The following is a 22,410-nucleotide window of genomic DNA, read 5'->3' on the forward strand; positions in this document are numbered from 1 at the left end:
GCCTCCCTCTCTCGGGATGAAGAGAAAGCCACAATCAGGGCCCCTGAGCCTGGGCTCGGTTGGCCCATGAGTTAATCCACCTCTGCCATCACCAGTCCTGGATCTTGCACCTGCACCTCCAGAAATGAAATATATCTCATCCAATGCCCTGATGGAAAATATGTAGGAGAAACGAAACAACTGCATACCAGAACGAATGCACACTGAAAATCTATCAAAGACCAGAATACCCAGTTACCTATAGGTCTTTTTTAAGTAGGAGATCACCTTTGGCATTTAAAAGCAACCCAAGATCTACTGTGTGCTGCCACCAGCCCTCCACTCCCTGCGCCCAGCAGGTAAGTCTGTGGGGAGGGAAAGGGAGGCGGGGAGGACAGATCAAGGCACAGGGAAAAAAAAGTTTGTTGGGGGTGCACCGCCCCAGCAGGTAAGTCCCAGCCGGCCAGGGCCCCACTCAACTTACCCCTGCTCCTGCCTCTGTGGCACTGTCCCTCACCGCGGGGGCCTCAATCTAGCTCCTGCCCCTTCCCTCCCCCAGGGACTGACCTGCTGGGCCTGGGCACGTGTGTGCCACTGCTGTAGGTGCATGCCTCTCACAAGATAAGCACTGTCTCTCTTACAAAACACCTTTTGTAGATGAGCCTATGAAGATCCCTTCATAAATCTACTGGATACAAACAATAATGGACTAAATATAGACATTGGCTTTATGACACATTATAACCTGCCTGCCATCTGATAACCCCAGATCTGTCTGCATTTTACCAGCTACATTTTATCACCTTCTTCCCCCTTCCCCTCTCCCCACAACTACCTTTTTACACCTCTTGTCTCCCATTCCCTTTGAACCTTATTGCCATGCATTTGCATTTTCACTGACCTGCATTTTGCAAAACGTATGTTAGGTTGTATGTGAGGGGGTACCACACTATCTGCACCCTGCTTTTCAAAATCCTACATGCACCCACGGACAGAACATTATGGATCCTAGTTTAGGAGACAGTAGTTTCTCTCGATCTAGTCCAAGAGAAAGTTTGAGTAGTCAAGGAGCTGCTCTAACTTGCTGTCTGAGAAATGGTGGATCTTTTCTTCATCACAGATACCTTAATTGTTTTCAGTGTTCATTATGTGTTGTCATAGGCTATATATCAATGCAGCAAAGTTTCTACTGGTGAGGTGGCTATTTTAGTGGGCCATTTCTGGCCAGATTCTAACTCCATTGCACCGCTGAATGAGACAAAGGATTCAGATTACAGAAAGGAGTCTTGGCCAGACAGACAAAGGGGTTTAAGGTGGAAATGCTTGGGTTTTAATGATCACTATCTGTTTCTGTGCATTGTTTATATCCCTGTATGTTATATATCTCAATAATGTGAGATACGTACACATTTTTTGTATTTACACAATTTGCAGACAAGGACCTGGGGGTTATAGTGGACAACAAGCTGGATATGAGTCAGCAGTGTGCCCTTGTTGCCAAGAAGGCTAATGGCAGACTGGGCTACATTGGTAGGAGCATTGCCAGCAGATCGTGGGAAGTTCTATTCCATTTTGCTGTGCACCGGTGAGGCCACATCTGCAGTACTGTCTAGTTTTGGGCCCCCCACTATAGAAAGGATGTGGACAAATTCGAGAGAGTCCAGCAGAGAGAAATGAAAATGGTTCAGGGACTGGAGCATGTTACTTATGCGGAGAGGCTTAAGGAACTGGGTTTGTTTAGTGTGCAGAAGAGAATGACCGAGGGGGGATTTAATAGCAACCTTCAACTACCTGAAGCGGGGTTTGAAAGAGGATGGAGCTGAACAGTCGGTGGCAGATGACAGACGACAGAGCAATGGTCTCAAGCTGCAACAAGAGAGGTTTAGGTTGGATAGTAGAAAAAACTTTTTCACTAGGAGGGTGGTGAAACACTGGAACGGGTTATCCAGAGAGGTGGTGGAAGCTCCATCCTGGGAGGTTTTTAAAACCCAGCTTGACAAAGCCCTGGCTGGGATGATCTAGGTGGGGATGGTCCTGCTTTGGGCAGGGGGGTGGACTGTGACCTCCTGAGGTCCCTTCCAACCCTCGTTTTCTATTATTCTATGATTCTATGTTATACTTAACAAATACACGAACAGGAGCGCATGAATATATGCCTGCTCATGTCATTATATTGTATACAATATATGTAACTCATGCATATAGAATATCTGTGCTTTATATGCACATATGTGAGTGGGGTTTACGAGTCTTGACATCATAGCCTATTGTTCTGGTCTTATTGTTCTGACTGAACAGTAATCCTGGAGACCCAGCACATTGAGAACTTCCTTTAGATTAATAGGAGGACCAAGTCCCGCATCTTGAGAGCCCATAATGTGTTCTGCATTAACTGAAAAGTAGAAAAAAATACAGATTTAAGACCCATTTAAGGGCAAAGAGAGGAGAAGAAGCATAAAATGCAAGTTGCATATTAATAATTCGGTATGCCTGCAAGCTTAGCAAATGCTTCTCCTCAGTACTCAAGGAATCATTATTACATGCTGTTATCCCTTTCTCGGTAAAATTTGATAGCTGATCGGTAGAACCTCACCATACTGGTGAAAGAAAGGCACAGGCGATGCGTGCAGGGGGGCACAGGCACATGCCCCCCACCCCAGATTTCTGTGTCGATGGTGGCAGCCCAGCCAAAGCCAGCACCCAGGAGCAGTGGTGGTGGTGCAGAGTTGTGCCCCCTCACTGTCAACACTTACACATCATCTATGAAGAAAATCCTATATCAGTGCTTACCGAGGTAGTAAACCGACTATTTATCCAAAATTAGGTATTGAGACTTCCCCAAAACAAAGTTAGGATGCACGTTTTGTTCTTGGATGAAAAAAATACTCCCGTATTGTTTGAAGGGGCACAGAAATGTTTCTAGTGGATCATCTACATCATAGTGAAGTAAGGGTCTCTCTCTGTCTAGTTTCCAGTGGTTAGTGAATAAAGCTTTGAGAAGTAATGGTATGTGTGAGAAGTGCTAGAAGGGCAAGGGATAAACTTGAATATATGACCTTGGAATGCTACTGAGAAATATTTAAAATCCTCCAGAAGAAATGTATAATGGATAGCACTCATCAGTGATGTGGGATTACAAGTCCCTAAATAGGATATTGTGAACTGAAATATTCTCTTTGGACTATATACATTAATTATTGGTCATGCAGACATACATTTATTGGGAAGACTTGTGTAAGAGAGACTCCTGGGCCTTTGATACCGTGTTGTGGTATAGTGTAGATAGAGTGGCATGAGAGAAAGAGAGCGTTCAACATTTGACATCCCCTAAATAAAATAAATTTGGAGCAGTGTTATCCCACTAAACATAGCATTTTCTAAGCTGTTAACTAATGGAAATCATCCTTAAGGGACTGCATAATGAAGATATAAGCAGCAGCAAGAAAAATACACAGGGGACACTTAAATTCATAGCTTTTTTTTTCCCCAGGGGAGGAGAAGGTATTGTATAAGGAATTGCACTTCACCCTTGCAGCAGAGGGCTCTGCTGAATAAATGTTACGCACACAAGAGACACTAAAAATACGACATAAGAAAGACTTAATGAAGGGCTCTGAGTGCAAAGCTTTCCCTCTGAAATGAAGGCATCACCTCTGCTGTGTTCTCAGACTACCTACTATGTTCATCTTGTAGGAAATGTCTAATGACAAGGCCAAGCCCTCAAAGCCATAATTATCATGCCATCTCACTAAAAAGCAAAATATCATAACTCTTCACCCTTTGGGGATTGGGAACATGTATCCACATGTTCCCGAGCAATCTGTTGTTCATTTCGTTCTCTTTCCACAGCTGGGTCCTGTCTTGACATATATACTGATCTCATTCCATCTAACTTTTAATAATGTTTGATCAAACAAAACTGATCCAAAGAATTAATGCAAACTGAGTTTCTGTTATTTATAACCTGCAATCTAATTGCAATGTGCTACACCTTGGGCACACATCAGAGTAATTACTTTTATTCCCGAGGAGACGTACTGCTGTCCCAGCATTACCCCATACTTTTCTGGCCTAGATTCCTTGGGCAGCCTCTGCAGTTATTATAAAATAGAAACTACCCCATTGGTCACCTGCAGGAAGGGCATAGCGCCATATTGGTACCCACCAGTTCAGGCCAGAACTGCTCCTCAGCAGTTGCTTTCTGCATTTCTAGTTCAGCTTCGAAAACCTTCTGAACAATTCCTAATTTACCTGACTAATTTGCCATTTTTGCCGAGTTGGCAAATTCCTCTGGACTAGTGAGGCAAAGATGCTTCCCTAGGGCATATTCTTCTTTACCACTGTAAAATTCAAACCAGATGATTCAAATATAACATGATATGTTTTGACCTCTCTAGCATGCCTGTATCTTCACAGATAGATTTGCATAAGGTGCAACTGTACTTAAACTTGGCTGCACTGAAGAGCATTAAAAAGGGAGAGGCAAATGTGTGTGGGGGGCTGGGGAGCAATGGGCTTTATAGGTTGAATATGGTGTTGGAGAGAGTGGCTCTTGTTACCGGTTGAAGAGGTGCACCAAGGAGTGCTGTAGACCTAGTAGCTGTTCCATGGGCTTCCCCATACTCTCTCCCCACACAAGTTGTACTGTAGCTGTTGAACCCCAAAATGTCAGCACATGAGCAATATCATCATGATTTGTGAATGCCCAGGGCTGAAACGGGATCCAAAAATCAGGAGATGATCTTTAACATTATGGGATAATTTTTCATTAGTAAGTGTCGGGATTGTTTTACTTGTCTTCTAGTTTCTGGCCCTCGAGGTTGCATTTCTTTTAGGTTTTCAACCTTTTTCCCCCCCATCCAAGAATATGAAGCTCTTATTTTACTGTTTGAATGGAAGCTGAAATTCCTTTGCAGCCGGGCTCCTCCAGCTGCTAGGGTTTTAAAAACTAATGCTGAGACTTGGCATAAAATTTTGAAACTTAGGAATGCTGTTGCCACATGCTCTGTTGATAGATGGATAGCAGTATGTTGTTAGTGGTTTTTATTTATCGTATTTACTGAAATTATAAAAGGAGGTATTTTCCCTCAGTTAGCATGCGGGGGGTGGGTGGGGAACTCTCATCTGATATTCGCATACGTTACCTGAGATTTGAAATACAGGTGTGCTTAATTTGCCTTTTGCTATTCAATATTTCATCATTTTTAGTAGCATTTTATCCCTAAAGATCAGCAAAAAGCGAGGAAAATTTATTTTCTTGTTGAGAATTATTCAGAACCCCAAACTGAATGAACTCATATATTTTTTCCTAGGTATCTTTTCCCTAGCATTGCTGATGGCTTAAGCCTAAGAGGCCCAATGTTTCACAATTGCTGAGTACTCAGCGACTGCAAGAAGATTTGCAGGTTCTCAGCAGATCAGCCCCCGAGGTGTACAAGTGTAGTCATTTTCCTTTCGAACCTCCCTCCAGTGATACACCCTCCTACCTTTTGTAACTCTTGTATTAAATGTACCTTTCTGGGTAAGTACAGATAGTCAAAAAGCCTGAGGCTGAATCGATTCAATCTGTGAAGGTTAGTCTTAAGCTGCGTAGATTGAACCGACAAGCAGGTGGACAGACATTCACTTTAGATTCCAGCGGTGCAGCCACAGGCCTGCAGTGGCTCGGGCCAGATGCTTGGATGTGGGGAGGGAGGGACAGAGTATGCTTGCTCCCTACTTGACTGGAGCGGACAGCTTGAGCCAAGGCTAGACTGCCCACCCTGCAAGGAGGGGTTTGCTGGGAAGGTGCAAAGCATCGTGGGATGCTGGGGGACTGAGAGTTAACTTGAATCTGGAGGGGATCTGGGACAAATTCAATAAACCAATATAACCAAAATCAGTTAAGCCTGATACTACATCCATTCAGGTTTATCTTAAACTGGTTTTGGCCATTTTGAAAGTGGTTTATGTGCACTGAACTTCTGTTGTGTTACAGATTTGAACTGATTTCTGATCACTTATAATGGTTTGTGTGTAGTTTCTGTCCCTAGCCTTTAAGTTATGGGTAGTAGACTACTTTTCAAAAGGAAGATGATTGTTTAGAATCGATGAGCATTAATGTAACACTTACATAAAACAACATAGACATAAAACCTAAATGTTTCATGTTTCAACCTAAATTCAACACCAACTAGAAGTTGAATTCAGAGGATTCAAAAAGTATTGCTATTTTTAAGCCAACCAGTGATTCCCCCACTCCTTAGATGCCCAGCAGTGTATCTTAATCTTTGCGTGGCAAAACTTATTTTGAACTCTCAAGGGTGACAACAGTGAATGTAGTTTGATCTGTTAAGTTGAACTGTACTTCTCTCCTTTGTAAAGATAAGTACGTGTTGAAGCGTTTTGCAGAATTGGGTCCAGTTTTCCTTTTTTTTGGCTGTGTTTTTTGTGTAATAATGGACAAATTAGAAACATTTATAAATGTAAAATCTGACTGTAAAAACCACAAATGTTAGGAAACAGCGTCGGGGGCAGCGTGATGACCAGAAAGAATTGAACTTATTTTGTCGAAGCTGATCAGATTTCAAGTTGATATAGACTTCTTTTTTTTTTTTTTTTAAGTCTATTGTAGGAAAAGAAGAAACACTAAAACTGCTAAGAGATCCATGATGAACATTGGTTTTCTTTGTTTTCCCTACTTGGTTGCACTCTTGGCAATTGTCTCTCTTGTTTTTGCAGATAAAGAGTTAGGAGTCAGTGCACTAACTGAAAATGACGACCCAGATGCAAGGGGGGCAGCTGTCCCGAAAATATCAGGACTAGAAAGGAGTCAAGAGAAGAGCCAGGACAGCAGTAAAGACCCATTACTTGAGCCTGTGGTGCCTAAAGACCCTTGTCTTCAGGTCACGCAGCCTTTGGTCCAGCCTCAGTTGGAGCCACAGCCTGAGGCACCTTGCCCGAGCCCTGTACTGGTCCAGCGTACAGAGGCTCCTCCCCAGCCCCCGCAGTCGCAAGCCTCCCAGCTGCCACAGACTCCAGAAGAAGCCCAGTGTCAGCCTGCACCTCAGCCTCAAGTTCAGCGCCCCCCAAGGCCGCAGTCCCCTGTGCAGACCGTCCATCAGACCCTCCCACCAGTACAGCCTCACCCGTCCTCGCAGAGTCTCTCTCAGCCGTTGTCTGCATACAACAGCAGCAGTTTAAGCCTCAACAGCTTAAGGTAGGGAAACAAATGTGCTTTCATGCTGAGGTTGTGTGATGAAAGAGCATGCTATGGCCTGGTGAAGATGTCCCAATCCCTGGCTGAATGGTGCACAGAGGAGGAGTTGCTTTTAAGGGCCTGTCTTCCTGGAAACTCAAAAGGATCTTGAAATGAATGGACTCACGGTGGGAAATTGGACTCGATGATCTCCCGAGGTCCCTTCCGGCCCTAATGTCTATGAAATCACACCACGGGTCTGTATAGGCGTCGCTTTTAGATCGACTCGATAATCTTGCGAGGTCCCTTCCAGTCCTGGTGCCTATGAATCTACGAACCTAGCCAGGGTTAGATCGATTTAAATACTCATTTGTGCAAGTGTTCAGAGAGTTTAATTCAGCTAAAAACGGCGGGCCCAATTGCAGTTAGTGCACCTCAGGAGATGCATTAATTTAGATTGAGAAGAAGTTAACCCCCTGGGTAGGAAGGGGGTTAAATGCCTCTGCATGTTCACAGCACAGCCCTGTGGCTGGGAAAGCCCAGCTGCTCACCATTAATCCCAGGACTGTGCTATTCCTCTCTTCTCCCCCTGCAGACAACCCCCGCACCCTTCCCTCTGGGGGACCTGCCAGGGTCTTCCCCCCCATCTCTCCAGTACCTCCTCCCACCCCAAGTTACCTACTGGGGCTGCCCGTGCTATACCGGCAGTGGTGAATGGCTGCACATGCTGCTCCCGGTCTAGATTTAGGTGGCTTAAAGTAAGAGAAATGAAGTGATGTGACCAAGGTCACACAGCAAGGCTATACGGGAGCAGGGACTTCAGCTCTCTCCTCTTCTAGGTTGATGCCCTAACTCAGGACAGTCCTTTCTCTACCCAGCTGGGATTTCCTTATGGAAATGGAACCCTCCAATACCCCATTTTAAGCCATTTTGATGGATGCCTTGTGCTTCAAGTAAAGGCTAGAGTCTGAGCTACCACTATACACGATCCTGATTTACTTTTAGCCAAAGCGGTGCTAGGTTTCTTTAGGTTCCAGTGCAGCAGAACCATGAAATCCCATTCTTGAAATGATGCGAAGTAAAACTAAGCACCAGCAATTTGACGACTTTTTAAAAAGAAGTTAATTAATAGGGAGTATTGTCTGAAAAACTGCAAAGAAATATTTTACTTCTTCCTCAATCGTTGTTGTGGGAAGAGGAAAGGAAGCAATTACACAGTAAGCATGTAGCCATTAATAATTTTCTGTAGTCTGTCTCATGTCTACTACAGTCTCCTTCCTCCTTTTATTTAGTGGCGATAAAAATGAAAACTGTTTTGTTAGTGTAAAGATCACTGATTTGAGCCTGCTTTATCTGAAACTACCAGTTGGAAGCGATCTGATGGAGAGAACCTGTTAATTAAGTAATAAACACACAGAGTTGATTATTCCTTTGTGGATCGTTCACATGTTGTTAGAGGGCTGATAAGACTTAACTTCAGAGTCCCAGCCTCTTGTAGAAGAACCGACCTTGCCTTTGCTGCGTGGAGAGTAGATTGGAAGTAAAGTTCATGGAAACAGCAGGGGAGAAGGTTTCAGGAAGGAATGACAAAATCATACCAACAGTTTCATTAACATTAGCTAAACATGTATTCTGGGAAGGGAATGAAGCTTTTCTTCCTTTGATATGTTGCTATATCATTTTTCTCCCCCTTTTATTTTTCCTTTTTATTAACAGCAGCAGCAGGAGCAGTACTCCAGCCAAGACTCAGGCCCCTCCTCCCCACATATCCCACCATCCCTCCGCTTCACCATTCCCCCTCTCTTTACCCAGCCACAGCCCATTGCACACCTTCACGCCCACCCTCCAACCTCCTGCACACCCGCATCACCCCAATATGTTTGCCCCTCCTACGGCTTTGCCTCCTCCACCTCCATTGACTTCAGGGACACTGCAGGTTCCAGGACATCCAGCTGGTAGTACTTACTCAGGTAAGCCTTGGATGCGTATCAGTACAATATGCATGACCTAAAAACCCATCTCTCCGTTCTAAGTCACATTTACTTTATTTTGGCCAAGAAGACAAAAGGATACTTGCTTGACAGAGGATCTGTCATCGCTGACAGGTTTGGGCTTTGTTGGAGAACAGAAACTGGGTTCAGGTCTTTCCAGAGAGATTCTTTCCACTCTTGGAAAGTATTTCTGGGAGGCTTCATGTTGTGTGTTCTCCCATGGTAAATACACGTTGGATGCTTTGCATGTGGTGGCACATGTTACTTGAATCATCTGGAGATACGTCTTCATTGCACTAGTTATCCATACTTGAGTTGCTTCTTTGAAGTTAGCCTAGTTGGAGTGAGAAGCCATTCTGCAGTGCCTGCTGAAAGCACTTGTATGTCATGCTAAGATGAATGAGGACAAATTCCACAGTTTTAAGCTCTTGCATGGACTTCTTCCCACTTGACTGTGGCATTGAAGGACTGGCAGTGCTCAAATGATGCTTGTTTGCACGCACACTGCAGAAAGGTGGTCTTAAGTGTCTGCTGAGATGTGTTCACTCAGGTGAACCTATACCTGTGGATGAGCCAGCCAATATCCTATAGATATACTGCAAGAACTGAGTTCAGGTTTGTGTTGAGAAGACTCGATTTAAGAATAGCCCTTGAGTTATATAACTCAAAGTAACTGTGCAGTGAAGATAAACTGTGGGGCAAAAGGGAAAGTGGGTGGTTTTATTCTCTTTTTGATGCCTTTTGAGACAACCGAAGGAAAGTCCTGTGACTTGTTCAGCATTAGCTGGAAGAAAATAGCTTGCCCTTAAAAGGGGGGATACCCAAATACATTTCTGCTAGCCAAAATGAGCAACGGCAAGTTGGGATTACAGACAAAGCTCCTGAACCTGTGGTTTATTTTTTGTTTCAGAGCAAGATCTTCTTCGTCAGGAACTAAACACACGATTTTTGGCTTCCCAAAGTGCCGATCGTGGGGCCTCCCTGGGCCCGCCACCATACCTGAGGACTGAGTTCCACCAGCACCAGCACCAGCACCAGCACACACATCAACACACACACCAGCACACCTTTACGCCTTTCCCCCACGCCATCCCGCCCACAGCCATCATGCCAACGCCAGCACCACCCATGGTGCGTACCCCAGGCAGAAATGTGAGGATAAGTAGAGCACAACTCTATTCTTTGTTTAAAAAAAAAAAAAAAAAGTCAATAAAAAAATGTCAGCTTTAATGGAGGCAAAACGCTGTTGCTCAGGTACCCTTTGCCAGAGGTGGAATGGCTTTCTTTCTCATGACTGCCATACATGTGCTGGTAATGAACAATGAGTACCAAATGGCAGCGTTTATACTGATGAACTCAGCCTGCTGACTATGTACTGTAGTGTGTGAGATGTCTGTGCAACTTGGAATAGCGCTTTTTGGGTGCTTATTCCTTTCCTCTCTTTACTACAGGCCTTTTTTTTTTATTTGAAAGAATGCAAACTCCTATGCAACGCAAAAGTCTTGTGTATTTGTTTAGCTTGGTTTGTTGGCGAATAGTAGAAAAGCCATCTTGAGTGTTACAAACAGAAGTGAAGCGATAAGCAGCAAAATACAAAGTAACTAGTTTGTGCTTTGATCCCTTTGCAGTTTGACAAATACCCTACAAAAGTTGACCCCTTCTACCGTCACAGTGTGAGTTTTATTATTGTGTTTACAAACTGATTTAATTGCTTTTCTGTAGTGAGCTAGGACTGCTGCTCAGTAAATTGCAGAATGTTGAATCTATCCTTAATCATCGCTCCAGGATTTACTATTATTGTTCTTGGTTGCTTTGGCTTTTAAAAGCTTGCAGTTGTGGTGCTTGTTTCTGATAAAGATGCAGTATCGTCTTTTAAAATCAAAAGACCTTTTGCTCATAAACCATGTGAAGAGAGGCTTGATGTGAAAAAGATGAGACAAAAGAGCTGACTGTGTTACGTGAAGCAGGATACACCAATAATTTCATCACACTTTCGGTTCTGCCATAAACTATTAGACTGATATTTTTCCTAGGAAACTTGAAATGAAATGACAAACTATCATACAAACCCTTCAGGGGTAGGTAATTTAATAGTTTTACTAATATATTATATTTCACTATATAAAAACTGAAACCTTGTCTACTTCAGATTTCAAAGTCATGCTTTGGGCTTGTTACATTTTGAAAGCTCTGTTTCATGACAGTAATGTGAATCTAGCAATATGGCTAAGACATACATGATAAAGCATTGTAATTTGATAACTGGAATATTAATAATCAAGAGTATAGTTTAAACCATTGGATGCAACTTATTTGCAAAGCTTTAGCTTTTCAAATTTGCAGAACTAATTTATATGTGGCTGAAAAATATGGTTGTTTTTCCCTGTTTCCAGAAACTTCATCTTATTGGTAAAAGACACAAAGACTTTGGATCTGGCAAGAATTTTAACTCGCATAATGATATTTTGATTAGAGAATGAGTACTGCATCAGCATTCAGAAATTTGCAAAGCACTGGCTATATGTGTTGGTTTTGTTTAGAAGTGGAACTGGGCAAAAAATGTTGAAATGATAGTCTGAGTATTTTTATATACTATTTAAGTCTAAATCCATGTATTTCACTTCCAGCATGAGAATCATTCCACTGATTTGAATATGCCTTATTAGAGATATTTTAAGTCCATATATAAAGATTTGCAGGGTCAGGGTGTTTGTTAGTTATGTTAGGGTTCAGTTTTACTCGCGTGAGAAAAGTTGCTTATGCTTAAGTATTTGCAAGATTGCAACCTTATTAGCTGAACTTGACATCAGTTTCTAAAATAGACTATCGCCATTGTGGCATGTTGATTCAAGCAGGAAACATTCAATTGGAGAAACAAATTAATGTGCAATAAATGAATTTTGAAACTCAAAGGAGCTCTGTGAACTCATGCTTAGGGAAAATTTGGCCCATCATGTTCAGTGATGTCTCAATAAATGGAATGGGGTAGATATATATATGAAAAATAATCCTAGCCTTTTGTGTTTGATACTCAGTAATATAGTAATATCCAAAATATTCTGACGCTACATTCATATCCTGCATTGAACTAAGGCTACAGTAGCTGGAATATATGGGCGAACATTTCTGTAGCTGTACTGGTTCCTTGAGCTATGTTGCCAAAGTCATTTTTATATTGGCAGAACCACATACACACTAGGGTCTTTGCGAGTGTGAAAATGTCATAAAAATATTGCATCCCTAATGACCATTGCTGTACTGACACTTCTCATTTAGACCTGGCCTAAGAGCTAGACTTACCTTGAGAAAATCCAGCAATATATTTGAAGTTAGAAGCAGAATCACAAATAAATGCTGCAGGAGAAGAAACCTGTAAGGCTACTTTTAGAGTCAAAACCTGTCTCTTCTAGAATGGAAAATAGAAGTAGTAGTAAGGCACACAAGAAACAGAAATAATTGTCATTGTTTCCCTGCCCCTTCCTCTCTACCCCCCGCCCCTTTTTTTGACTATTTTGATTATACGCTTTCTTCCTATTTAAGATTTGGCTACATTAAGGCAAGGAATTATCTCAACAACCTAGTTGATACCAAGTTAGGATTAGATAAAGGTTCAGTAGGGTTTGCATGAGATGGCTGGTCTGCACTTCAGGAGAGCTGTCACCCATGAATTTTCTAATGAGGAAAGCCAAAGAGGGGAAAAGGTGTTCAGGCAGAGGACATTGAGGGCAAAAGTAAACATTGAAGATGAAAAATGTCTTACATTAGCTGGCAGAGTTTGATTTGATATAAAGATAATGGAGAGAGATCTTCTGTGTTTTATAATAATTCTGACCTTCAGGAAAGGTCACATTTAATTAACTTACCAATTGTTATAAAACTGCAAGGAAACCATTCCTTATTATTAGTCATTTCCAATAAAATATTAAGTATTATGTCTCTTTCCACCTTTTGGAATTAGCATATTACACGGAGAATTAAATGCAGTAGGCACTAGGGTATTTAAAACACATTTTAGACATTAACAGTTATTGTAAATGAGGACAGTTGCCTAGTAATGACTCCTCAAATGCCTTCAGTTCAATATCGGCTAATCTGAAAATGTTTTCTGCGTCATTGAAAAGAGCAGGTCTAAATAAAATAGAATTAAAAGCAACAGCAGGACTGTGCTATGAAAGAAGCAGACTTCATGCCATTTCATTTAGCTAATAAACCTTTGGGAACAGCTAAATTATTGAAATAATTTATCAGCTCACAGTCACTAAAATATGATTAACTGACCTTGGGAGAGAATAACGAAAGGGAAAGGGACTAAGAAAAACATATACGTGGGATAAACAAATTCAGCAACAGCTTGACAGACTTGATTTACACGGAAACGCGGCTTACTCGGTGCTTGACCGTTCTGCATGTACTGTCTTTGGCTTTACCCAGTTCTGCTTCTACTCAGTTAGCCATTAACTCATGAAACACAACCTTTATTTGGATCTTAAAAGTAGCAGACAGAGAAGTTTTATCTGAGATTGGCTCTATTAGTAGGTGGATTTTTAACAGCCACAGGGGATATGTGCCAGGTAGGCTGGGTTTAAAGCAGCACCAAACTAGGTCAGAGTTTTTTGGACCTCAGTGGGATTATCAGCAATTCCTGGGTAACAGCCTGGTCTTGCTCTGTACTGGAATAATACACCCCGAGACTCATCTTATGAACTCCTGAGTCCTGTTGGTAAGCAGTTCCCTGAACAGTCACGCCAACGTCTGTGGAATTGCTTGAGCGAGTAACTCCTTCCTATCATGATTAGGGGGCTGACGGTCTGACCACAGAGACAAGTTGTGATTTGCACACTGTGGTTTGCGTGCTTGTTCCCCAGTTTGCTGGTATGCACTACTGCAGGAAAGCTTTCCATGCCCGAACTTCTTTACAGCAAGAAGATCCTTCGCGGCCAGCGAGGTCTAGTGTAGGTGTATGTTGTCTCAGGGTTTGTGCTTTGACGCTTTAGGACTTCATTTTTTATAGAAACTGATACCCTAAATTTAGACTTTTCTTCCTTCCTGCCACAGCTACTTGCTTAAATGATGTTTTTTGGCAAATCAGATTATCTCTATCTTAACATTAAATGTTCCAGGATGTCCTCTAAAACAAGCTAATGAAGTAAGAATTGTGTATTTTCTCATTTCCTACAGATACTATTAAAAATCTAAAGTACTAATTGGGTTTTAATGGCATAAAACCCTAGAACTCATAAGGATTTTTTTCCCCCCCAATTAAATGGTAATTTTCTGTGAGTCTTACTTGACTGTGCATCATCCCTCCTTCCTTTTGATACCATTTACAATATATAACCATTTAGGACTTTTAAGCCATTTAAAAATTGAACCATTGCAAAAGTGCTTCATATTAGGATGGCCTAATCCAGGGAATAGTTTGCTGGCTGTTTGATAGTTAAACTACTTTTAAGTTCTCAAGTAAACATCCATGGCATTTGTGAACATTTCATTGACCGCTTTGACTAACATTGTTGCATTGAGATCATTTCTTCAGTGCTTTTCAATTTTCTCCACAATTCATTTCCTTAGAATTGCACAGGAATTCTCGTTGAAGTTGGTAGATGCATCTTTACAACCATGCCCCAATTTATGTTGTTTTTCTCTCTCTTTGTTATAGCTGTTTCACTCCTATCCCCCAGCTGTATCAGGTATTCCTCCAATGATTCCTCCCACCGGTCCTTTTGGCTCATTACAAGGAGCATTTCAACCGAAGGTAAAAATAAGAATTACTTTTGTATTCCTCATACCCAAATGAGTGTGTGCTGAGTCCAGATTAGCTTTAGGCTTGCAGTGTGGTACAGGTCTTGGAACACATTCAGGTATCCATTTCACTCATGTAAGTTTGCAGTAATTCCACTGATGACAGCTAACTCCAGGTTTACTTTGGGGTAACTGAAAAGAGGAGGAAATTCTCTTTGATCTCAGGTTTATACTGGGATCAGTGGAGAACGCAGCCAACTGGTTTTCATATAGAACCGATGTTTATATTTGTTGCAAGGTCATCTAATAAGCAACTTCTTTTTTTTTCTTTCCTTTTCTCTTTTTTGGAAACTCCATCTTCCTGTTTGTTCAGTCATCACACACAGCCGCGATGAGCTTGGTTCTCTCATTTATACATGTTATAGAACAAAATGATTCTTCTGCTTTGAAGTTTTCTTTGATTTGCACCCACAGCTGAGAAGCAAATCTGGTTTATATGGCTTATGGTCTTTGCAGGATCAGAACCTAAATCTCTACAGAGAAGACTCATTTTTTTTATAAATTGAACCATTCATGCCAGCTTATTGATTGAATATGTAGATTGCGGTTCATTAGTGGAATTCTTCATATGTATGGTAATCAGGCTGTTAACTCTGTTGCTTAATTGTTAGTTGTACTGAAGCTGATTTCTTTTTCTTTCTTCCTTTCTTTCCTTTTTTTTTTTAATGGAGGAAGCAACTGTATCTAAATCTTTGGGAAAAGAGACACCGTTCCTTGTATTGGCTGAATGTTTAAACCAAAACACAGAAAAGGCCTTCTGTTCGTTTATTTAAATAGGACTTAGTATTTCCTGAGAGCCGTGCTTTAACAAATCATTTTGAATTGTGTTTAGAAACACTCGAACAGTGACTTTAAAATATCATGTATTGACAATGAAGTTGAAATTCTTAGCCTGTTCCGGTATATTGACGTGACAGACTCCCATTAGTGGATTATTTCCAGATGGTAGACTTGACAAGTAATACAGTACAAGCTCGATGCTCCAGATACTGCTGCAAGCATTGTATAAACCCGGTTAATCATGGTTTGGACGATGGAAGGAATTTCCAGTGTAACTATTGCTGTTGTGTTATATAACTGTTTACCTCATTTTGAATAACCAGAAGGTCTTGGACAATTGGAGCTTGAAGACAGAGGCTGTCTGCATGCATTTTATTAAACTGTGATTCTTTCCTCCTCTTAAAATACTGTAGCCTCTTTGTTACTGAGGGGAATGATAATGTAAGGGGGGGGAAAAAGATTCTTAGCCACACATTTTCTCCCTGCTAATGATATTTCCTTGTGACCTTTTTAGACTTCCAATCCTATTGATGTCGCAGCCAGACCCGGAACTGTCCCGCATACCCTTCTACAGAAAGACCCAAGGGTATGTTGGAAATGTTATGCCATTTTAGACCAGAATGCCATTAAAGCTATTAATCCAGACAATCCTGAGGAATACAAGATTCTCTGTTCCTGGTACCTAGATGAGCATCTCAGAAATGCTTATGGGGCCTGCACTATTGAAGTTGGTGTGTGTTTTATTGTCTGAGCGCATGATCAGGCTTTACAACAATTTGAAAGAATGACCTTTACTTGCACCTATCATTAGCATAATATATTAGACAGTGAAAAACCTTTCTCCTCTCTGTTATGTGAGATCCACAACCTCAGGTGCAAAGGGATAAAGTCCAAAAGAGCTTTTAAATTTATAAATGTTCCAAAGTTTTATGCTGATAGTCTGTGATTTGTTTTATTGTGGGCAATGACAGTAATTCCCATAGTGATAATGCTGATGAAGCATTGATGTAATTGGTTGATCATTTGGTGCCTCTGAATTTTAACTCCAAACTGTACAAGCAGATTTTTTTTTCCCTTGGCTTTTCGGCTTGTGGCTTTGCAAATGATACATGTCAACAGGCTGGCTAATAAGTTTTGTTTGTTAATATATATGATCTACAATAAGCAGAACTTATGCTATCTGTTTCTAAGCAGACTTCCCAACCAAAAACAATGGAGAGTTCTATTTAAAAATTCAGGCCGCAGTAGGGTTCAGTTTTTGCCTATTGCAAAGCTATTTCCAGTGGTTGAATTATGAGTTAGGCCGAGTCCTAGTAGTTTACTTTGCTCTGAGCCAGTGCTGCTATTTGGCTTTATACCAAAAGAAACTGCATTTTTGTCTCTGTTGTCATCTAGTTGAGAAGATAATGAGAGTATATTCCATTAAGTCATTTAGCTATATCCTTCCTTTCAACTCGTAGCAGTTTTGACTGTTCCAGTATAATATATTGTGCCATCAGTGCTTCCTGCAAAGCATTTTCTTATGTCTGTAAATCTCCCTTCCCATGTTGCGCTGTTTTTGACGTGACATCCAAAACATTTCAGGAATACATGACTGGCTTCATGTTTCCAATTCTAATTATTTAAGCTAGTCAAAACACCAATAGTCAGTGTATAAACAAAGGAGGAAAGAAGAAAACGGCTGGTCAAAACATCAAATATAATAATAATAATAATCATAATAATATCAAAACCTCCATTTTTATTTAAACATTGTTTATCCACATTTTGTTCCAGCATGAAAATTCATCTTTTAAGTCCAACCTGATCAACAAAAATCAATACTAGGCTGCATTTAACATTTCAATTAAAGCTCCTTTTTTCCTTTCCAAGAATTAAACTGTAGTCACTACATAGCCATAGTTGCTAGATAGCACTTTTCTAGCACCACTCTTTTCCAGCAGATTTTCAGGAAGGTCGCCAAATCTACTTCTCTGTCTCCTCCCAAGTTATCCACCTTTGAAAGACTAGAAAGGAAATTTGCCCAAAGGGCACATTCATGTTTTTCTCCAGATTAGCAAACTGTCCATTTTTATAGTGTTAAATCAACAAATTAATAATAATGCCGGAGGGCAGAACGCTCTTTATGAGACTTGTTTAGTTGCTTGTCAACACTTAGGTACAACAGTCACAGGGGGGAGGGAGATTGGCTCTAACACCGAGGATAAGGACTAATTATTATCCAAAAGGGCTTCATTTGAAAGTAAAATTTTAACATTTTAATTTTGCCTCCTAATGAAGCAATACAAATTTGTTAATTAGAGCAATTGTTTGAGTGACAGGCATGTAACCAAGCTGTCATTTTTTCTTCACAGTTGACAGATCCGTTCAGGCCCATGTTGAGGGTAAGGAGCCTTCTTGTGTTAGTTTGTCAAGCTTCTCTTAGTTCCCAGTGGGGTTAAAGATGCAGACTAATTATGAAGAAATGGCATGTTGTAAATGGGGTATTTGGTAGCATGTTTATTAAGTAGTCTGGTTATTCCCTCTATGCATGTATCTTGTGGTTACACAAGTAAAATGTGCACTTTTGAAGTCTGCAGTTATTATTTGTGCTTCTGACACAGCCCATTCACACAATGAATTCTGGAGGTTAAATATGATAATCCTTCTATCATGCTGGCTCACATGGTTTACTGAGCCAAATCCTGTACTAGTCCTACCATAGCAGAACTCCCTTGTTGTTTTGCCTAAGAAAAGACTGTGGGATCGAGCTTTTGATTATTTACAGCGTATTATTAATATTGTTCAGTACTATACCGAACCTAAAATTCCTACCCCAGGAAGCTTACTATCAAATTTAGATGGACAGTCCATTTCAGACACGGAGTATACTAGATGCCTAGGAATTAAAAGGTCCAGTCTTTAAAGCAGTGCAGATGCTTTTTATGTTCTTTAGCTGCTGGCCAGATGCCATGCTGCATGCTTATGAGAATACCACCAGGTTAGGCTGCCTTTAAACTACAAAATGGTTTGAAAAGCACCATCCATTTTTGTATCTGAGCAAAAATCATTAAATATGGCGTTAACTATACACACTATAGTTAACGGTGTAGGCTTACTTGACTAGCATATCACCCAACAAAAGGTAAATGGGAAAGCAAAAGTTGACAAATTTAGAGAGGGGGACCAGACTCACCTGGTATGTTAGGCTAATTGTTTTTTGGGGTTTTTTTTAATTCTTGTAATCTCTTTGATGGGAACCATTTTTAAAAAATCATTGCACTGTTAAAAAAAATAATTTGATTGTACAGTTTTAAAGCATTCTATTTATGCAAAATAAGAGGTGTTAATTAGTATCATTGAAGTGGTATGGTTAAGCCTCTTTCTCAACCACCTGAGTGGAGCTAGCTAGCATAAGAAGACTTTGAGACATGCTAAAACTATAGGTGGATTTATTTTGGAGAAAGTGATATAACCCACATCGTTCCTGAAAGTCCAAATAAATTCAAGGGCCAGATTCTCTGCCTTACTTTACTTTCCAAGTGGTGCAAAGATAGCGGAAACAACTTTCTAATGGCCCCTCCTGTCAGGACACAGCAGAGAACTGGCCCCGAGTGCTTTCTTCTGAACGGCAGGCAGCTTTTTAGAAAATATAGATACAAGTCCCCAGTGTTAGTTTAATGAGAACATGGAATCAGTGACGGCTGCAGCCCAATAGTAGTCAAAAAGCCCAATAATAGTTCTCGAAGGTTCTTGATTAATTCCATACATCTTTGTTTATACAGAAACCTGGGAAGTGGTGTGCTATGCATGTTCACATCGCCTGGCAGATATATCATCATCAACAAAAAGTCAAGGTCAGTCCTTTTTGTAATGCATGCATCTGGAGCAATCTTCACAGTGCAAATCCAGTCTGTCCCCCTCATTGTTCATGTGTTTGTGCCATGGTTAATAACTCATTGAAACTATCTTATGGAGCACAGATGTATTTTGGCCTGCTTTTGTTGTATCCTTCCATTTCATGCTGGTGGCTTATGCAGTAACATACTCTGGATAGTTGTATAGAAGGTGTCAAAACTAAGTTAAACTGTTACCACAATGAAGGGTTCTTGATATCCTCCTACATACCAGTAGGTGGTGATTAATATGTAACATTTGTATTGCAGTGGCATCTCCAGGTCCACAGGCAAGATGGGCCCCATTATGCTAGGGGCTGTACAAACGTAAATATATGTATTTTCCTTTCATATTACAATCCTATTTTGATTTTCTGATGGCTTTCTGAAAGGTGTTATTTTTATCTTTAAGAGATTCCCACCATGCTTTTTGGTGAAAAGGCCATGTTGTTCCTGAACTTTTGAACTAACTGAGGTTCTTTGCTCTTAGTACAATAGCTTGTGTTGTGTGTCAGAAAGCTACTTTGCATGTTACAAAAAGAGCGGTGTGAGTACGAGTATGCAAGCTGACTATAAGAAGTCAGATCTATACAGAATATAGAGATGATGAACAGTTGCTAAACCCTGCAGCTAATAGAGTTTAAAAACAACCCTTTTAAACAAGGTTGACAGGTTAATTTGCCACAGCAGACAGATCTCTCCTCTTTGCTTCCTTACGTTTCCCCTGTTAGTGATCTTCATTCATCTTCCCATTATCAAAAAAGACAAGATTATAGACCTTGAGAGTTATGTCCTTTCTTTATTTTATTGAAAAGGTATTTTCTAGAAATGAAATTATTATTCCCATGTTATCAGTGCCCTTTGAATCTTCTTTGATTTGATGTTTAGAGAGAGGTCATATTGGTGAATTTATAAATCATACAAGATGTTGTTTTCCCGTTGTTGTATATTTTATCGAATGATTTGGTTCCATGTCTAAAGTACTGTCTAATGCAAGCAGGAGCCGTGCAGGATGTTGTCTGTGTCTGCAAGGTTGATTATATTAACTTTTCAAGCATAATGAGAAATTCACTGTTTAAGAGTACGGGCAAATTATCACATTAAAGCAAGGTAACTGTTTGGCTGGAACTTAATGTGGAAGAGCTGATGTACTGTGACTGTTTGTATGCCTGCAACTACTCTGCAGTAGGAGAGAGCTGAAACATAGCATCATAGCCCTGATTCTTTTAGGGGTAAGCTGCCCTGTTTTAACTTTCACTTGTTACATGGCACTTGTGGGCACTCAGGCAGGTCCCGCATACCATCTGTTCTGCAATAAGGCCCTTGCCCCAGCTCACTCGCTTTAATTTGATTGCTTGTCTCTACTCGCCATTCAGTGAAAAAGTTATTTTTGAAATGTGTGGGCAGCAATCACCTTCTCCTAACTGACAGACTTTTGCTGGTTTGGCTTTTTTTTTTTCTCTTCAGTTCCCCACACCGCAGTGTGCTTCACGAGAGGTCGATGGAACTATTTTATACCTTGCCATCAAACGCAACATGGAGCTCAATTATGGCTTATTGTGATTAAAATAGATTACTCCTAGGCCAGAGGCTCCCAAACCTTTTTTTATTGCATGCCCTTTTCCAGATTTACCAGCTGCCCGCAGATCCCTACCAGCATCTGTTTTATATTTTTTAACCCCTTAAATGCTAATTATTCTTATAGTGAAAATTAAGTCTGCCCTTGCAGAATTGCTCCCGCGTACTCCCCAGAGATATCTTGTGTACCCCTAGGGGTACGCATACCACAGTTTGGGAACCCCTGGCCTAGGCCACTTGTGCCTGTCAGATTGTGGAAGGTGGAAGGACCTTTGCCCCTACTTACAGGCTTGTACCCCTTGAGGGGCAGGTATAGTTGTAGTCTCTGCAGTTGGACTAGCATAAAAATTGCTCCCTTTTTGGGCTCCAAAGTCTGGGAAGGAGCTAATTATCTTCTACACTAGTTAATGAAGCTATCTGGCCCCTGAAAGGGGAACAGAAGGCAGCCTATGCATTCTTGCTATAGGTGAGGGAACTTCAGATGTATAGTAAAGGCTGTTTACAGCCTTCTCCAAGTTCCCTTGGGATGGTATATTTTTGCTCCACCTCTTAGGCTAACCTGTTTGCATATCCTATAGCCCAGATTAAAAAATGCCTTTAAGCCCATATGAACCTAAACCTATTCAGAAAAGCACTTATGGTCTATTCTGCCCCTCACTGAAATCAGTGCCACTTTCTGTTGATTTCAATGAGCATTGTGTCAGGTCCTCAAGCATTTGCTTAACTTGAAAGCCTTTATGCATGTGTTATTAAGAACAAGGATGATTTTTCTGAATTAGGGTCTATACTTTGAGCCCAAAAAACCCCACTTTAGCTCTTCAGGGCTATTTTAAAGTAAACCATCACATTCAGAGAATGGTGTCCCATTCTTAATATGCCTGCAACATGCCCGTCTTAATAACATGAGGGTATTTTGTTTCTTTATTAGTACAGTGGAGGTATTCATGCTGCTATATTTAAAGTTCTTGACAGCTTTTGCTATTAGGAGTAACACTCTTCAAAGATCTATAACTTGGTTTAAAAGAAGGGGGAGAATGTTAATGGGCAAAAAGTCTGGCATGCAGGGTCTCCACTGGGGCCTGTGTATTTCTATAACTATTTTTTTAATTATTTGAGCACTAAAATATTATTTCTCAGAATGAAGTGACCTTAAAACAGGTGTCATTTGCATTTTAATATTTTGCAGGCTATTAGCCCAAAACATTGACAAAGGCATTTTTTGGTTCTT

At 40.8% G+C, this 22,410-nt stretch overlaps 1 protein-coding gene across 1 annotated transcript in view; it reads left to right on the plus strand.

Annotated features, from left to right (window-relative positions):
• Positions 1-22,410, plus strand: part of AUTS2 (AUTS2, activator of transcription and developmental regulator) — a gene marked incomplete at its 5' end in the record, with an annotated part of 542,556 nt that overhangs the window by 505,465 nt on the left and 14,681 nt on the right. The window contains 9 exons of the mRNA XM_014525401.1: positions 6,700-7,177; positions 8,873-9,126; positions 10,058-10,278; positions 10,776-10,820; positions 14,807-14,902; positions 16,244-16,315; positions 18,084-18,113; positions 19,494-19,565; positions 19,875-19,931. Of these exons, the coding sequence (XP_014380887.1) occupies positions 6,700-7,177; positions 8,873-9,126; positions 10,058-10,278; positions 10,776-10,820; positions 14,807-14,902; positions 16,244-16,315; positions 18,084-18,113; positions 19,494-19,565; positions 19,875-19,931 (1,325 nt within the window). The remainder of the gene's footprint in view (positions 1-6,699; positions 7,178-8,872; positions 9,127-10,057; positions 10,279-10,775; positions 10,821-14,806; positions 14,903-16,243; positions 16,316-18,083; positions 18,114-19,493; positions 19,566-19,874; positions 19,932-22,410) is intronic.

This window comes from Alligator sinensis, unplaced genomic scaffold (assembly GCF_000455745.1).
Source record: "Alligator sinensis unplaced genomic scaffold, ASM45574v1 scaffold1182_1, whole genome shotgun sequence".
Classification (NCBI taxonomy): Eukaryota; Metazoa; Chordata; order Crocodylia; family Alligatoridae; genus Alligator; species Alligator sinensis.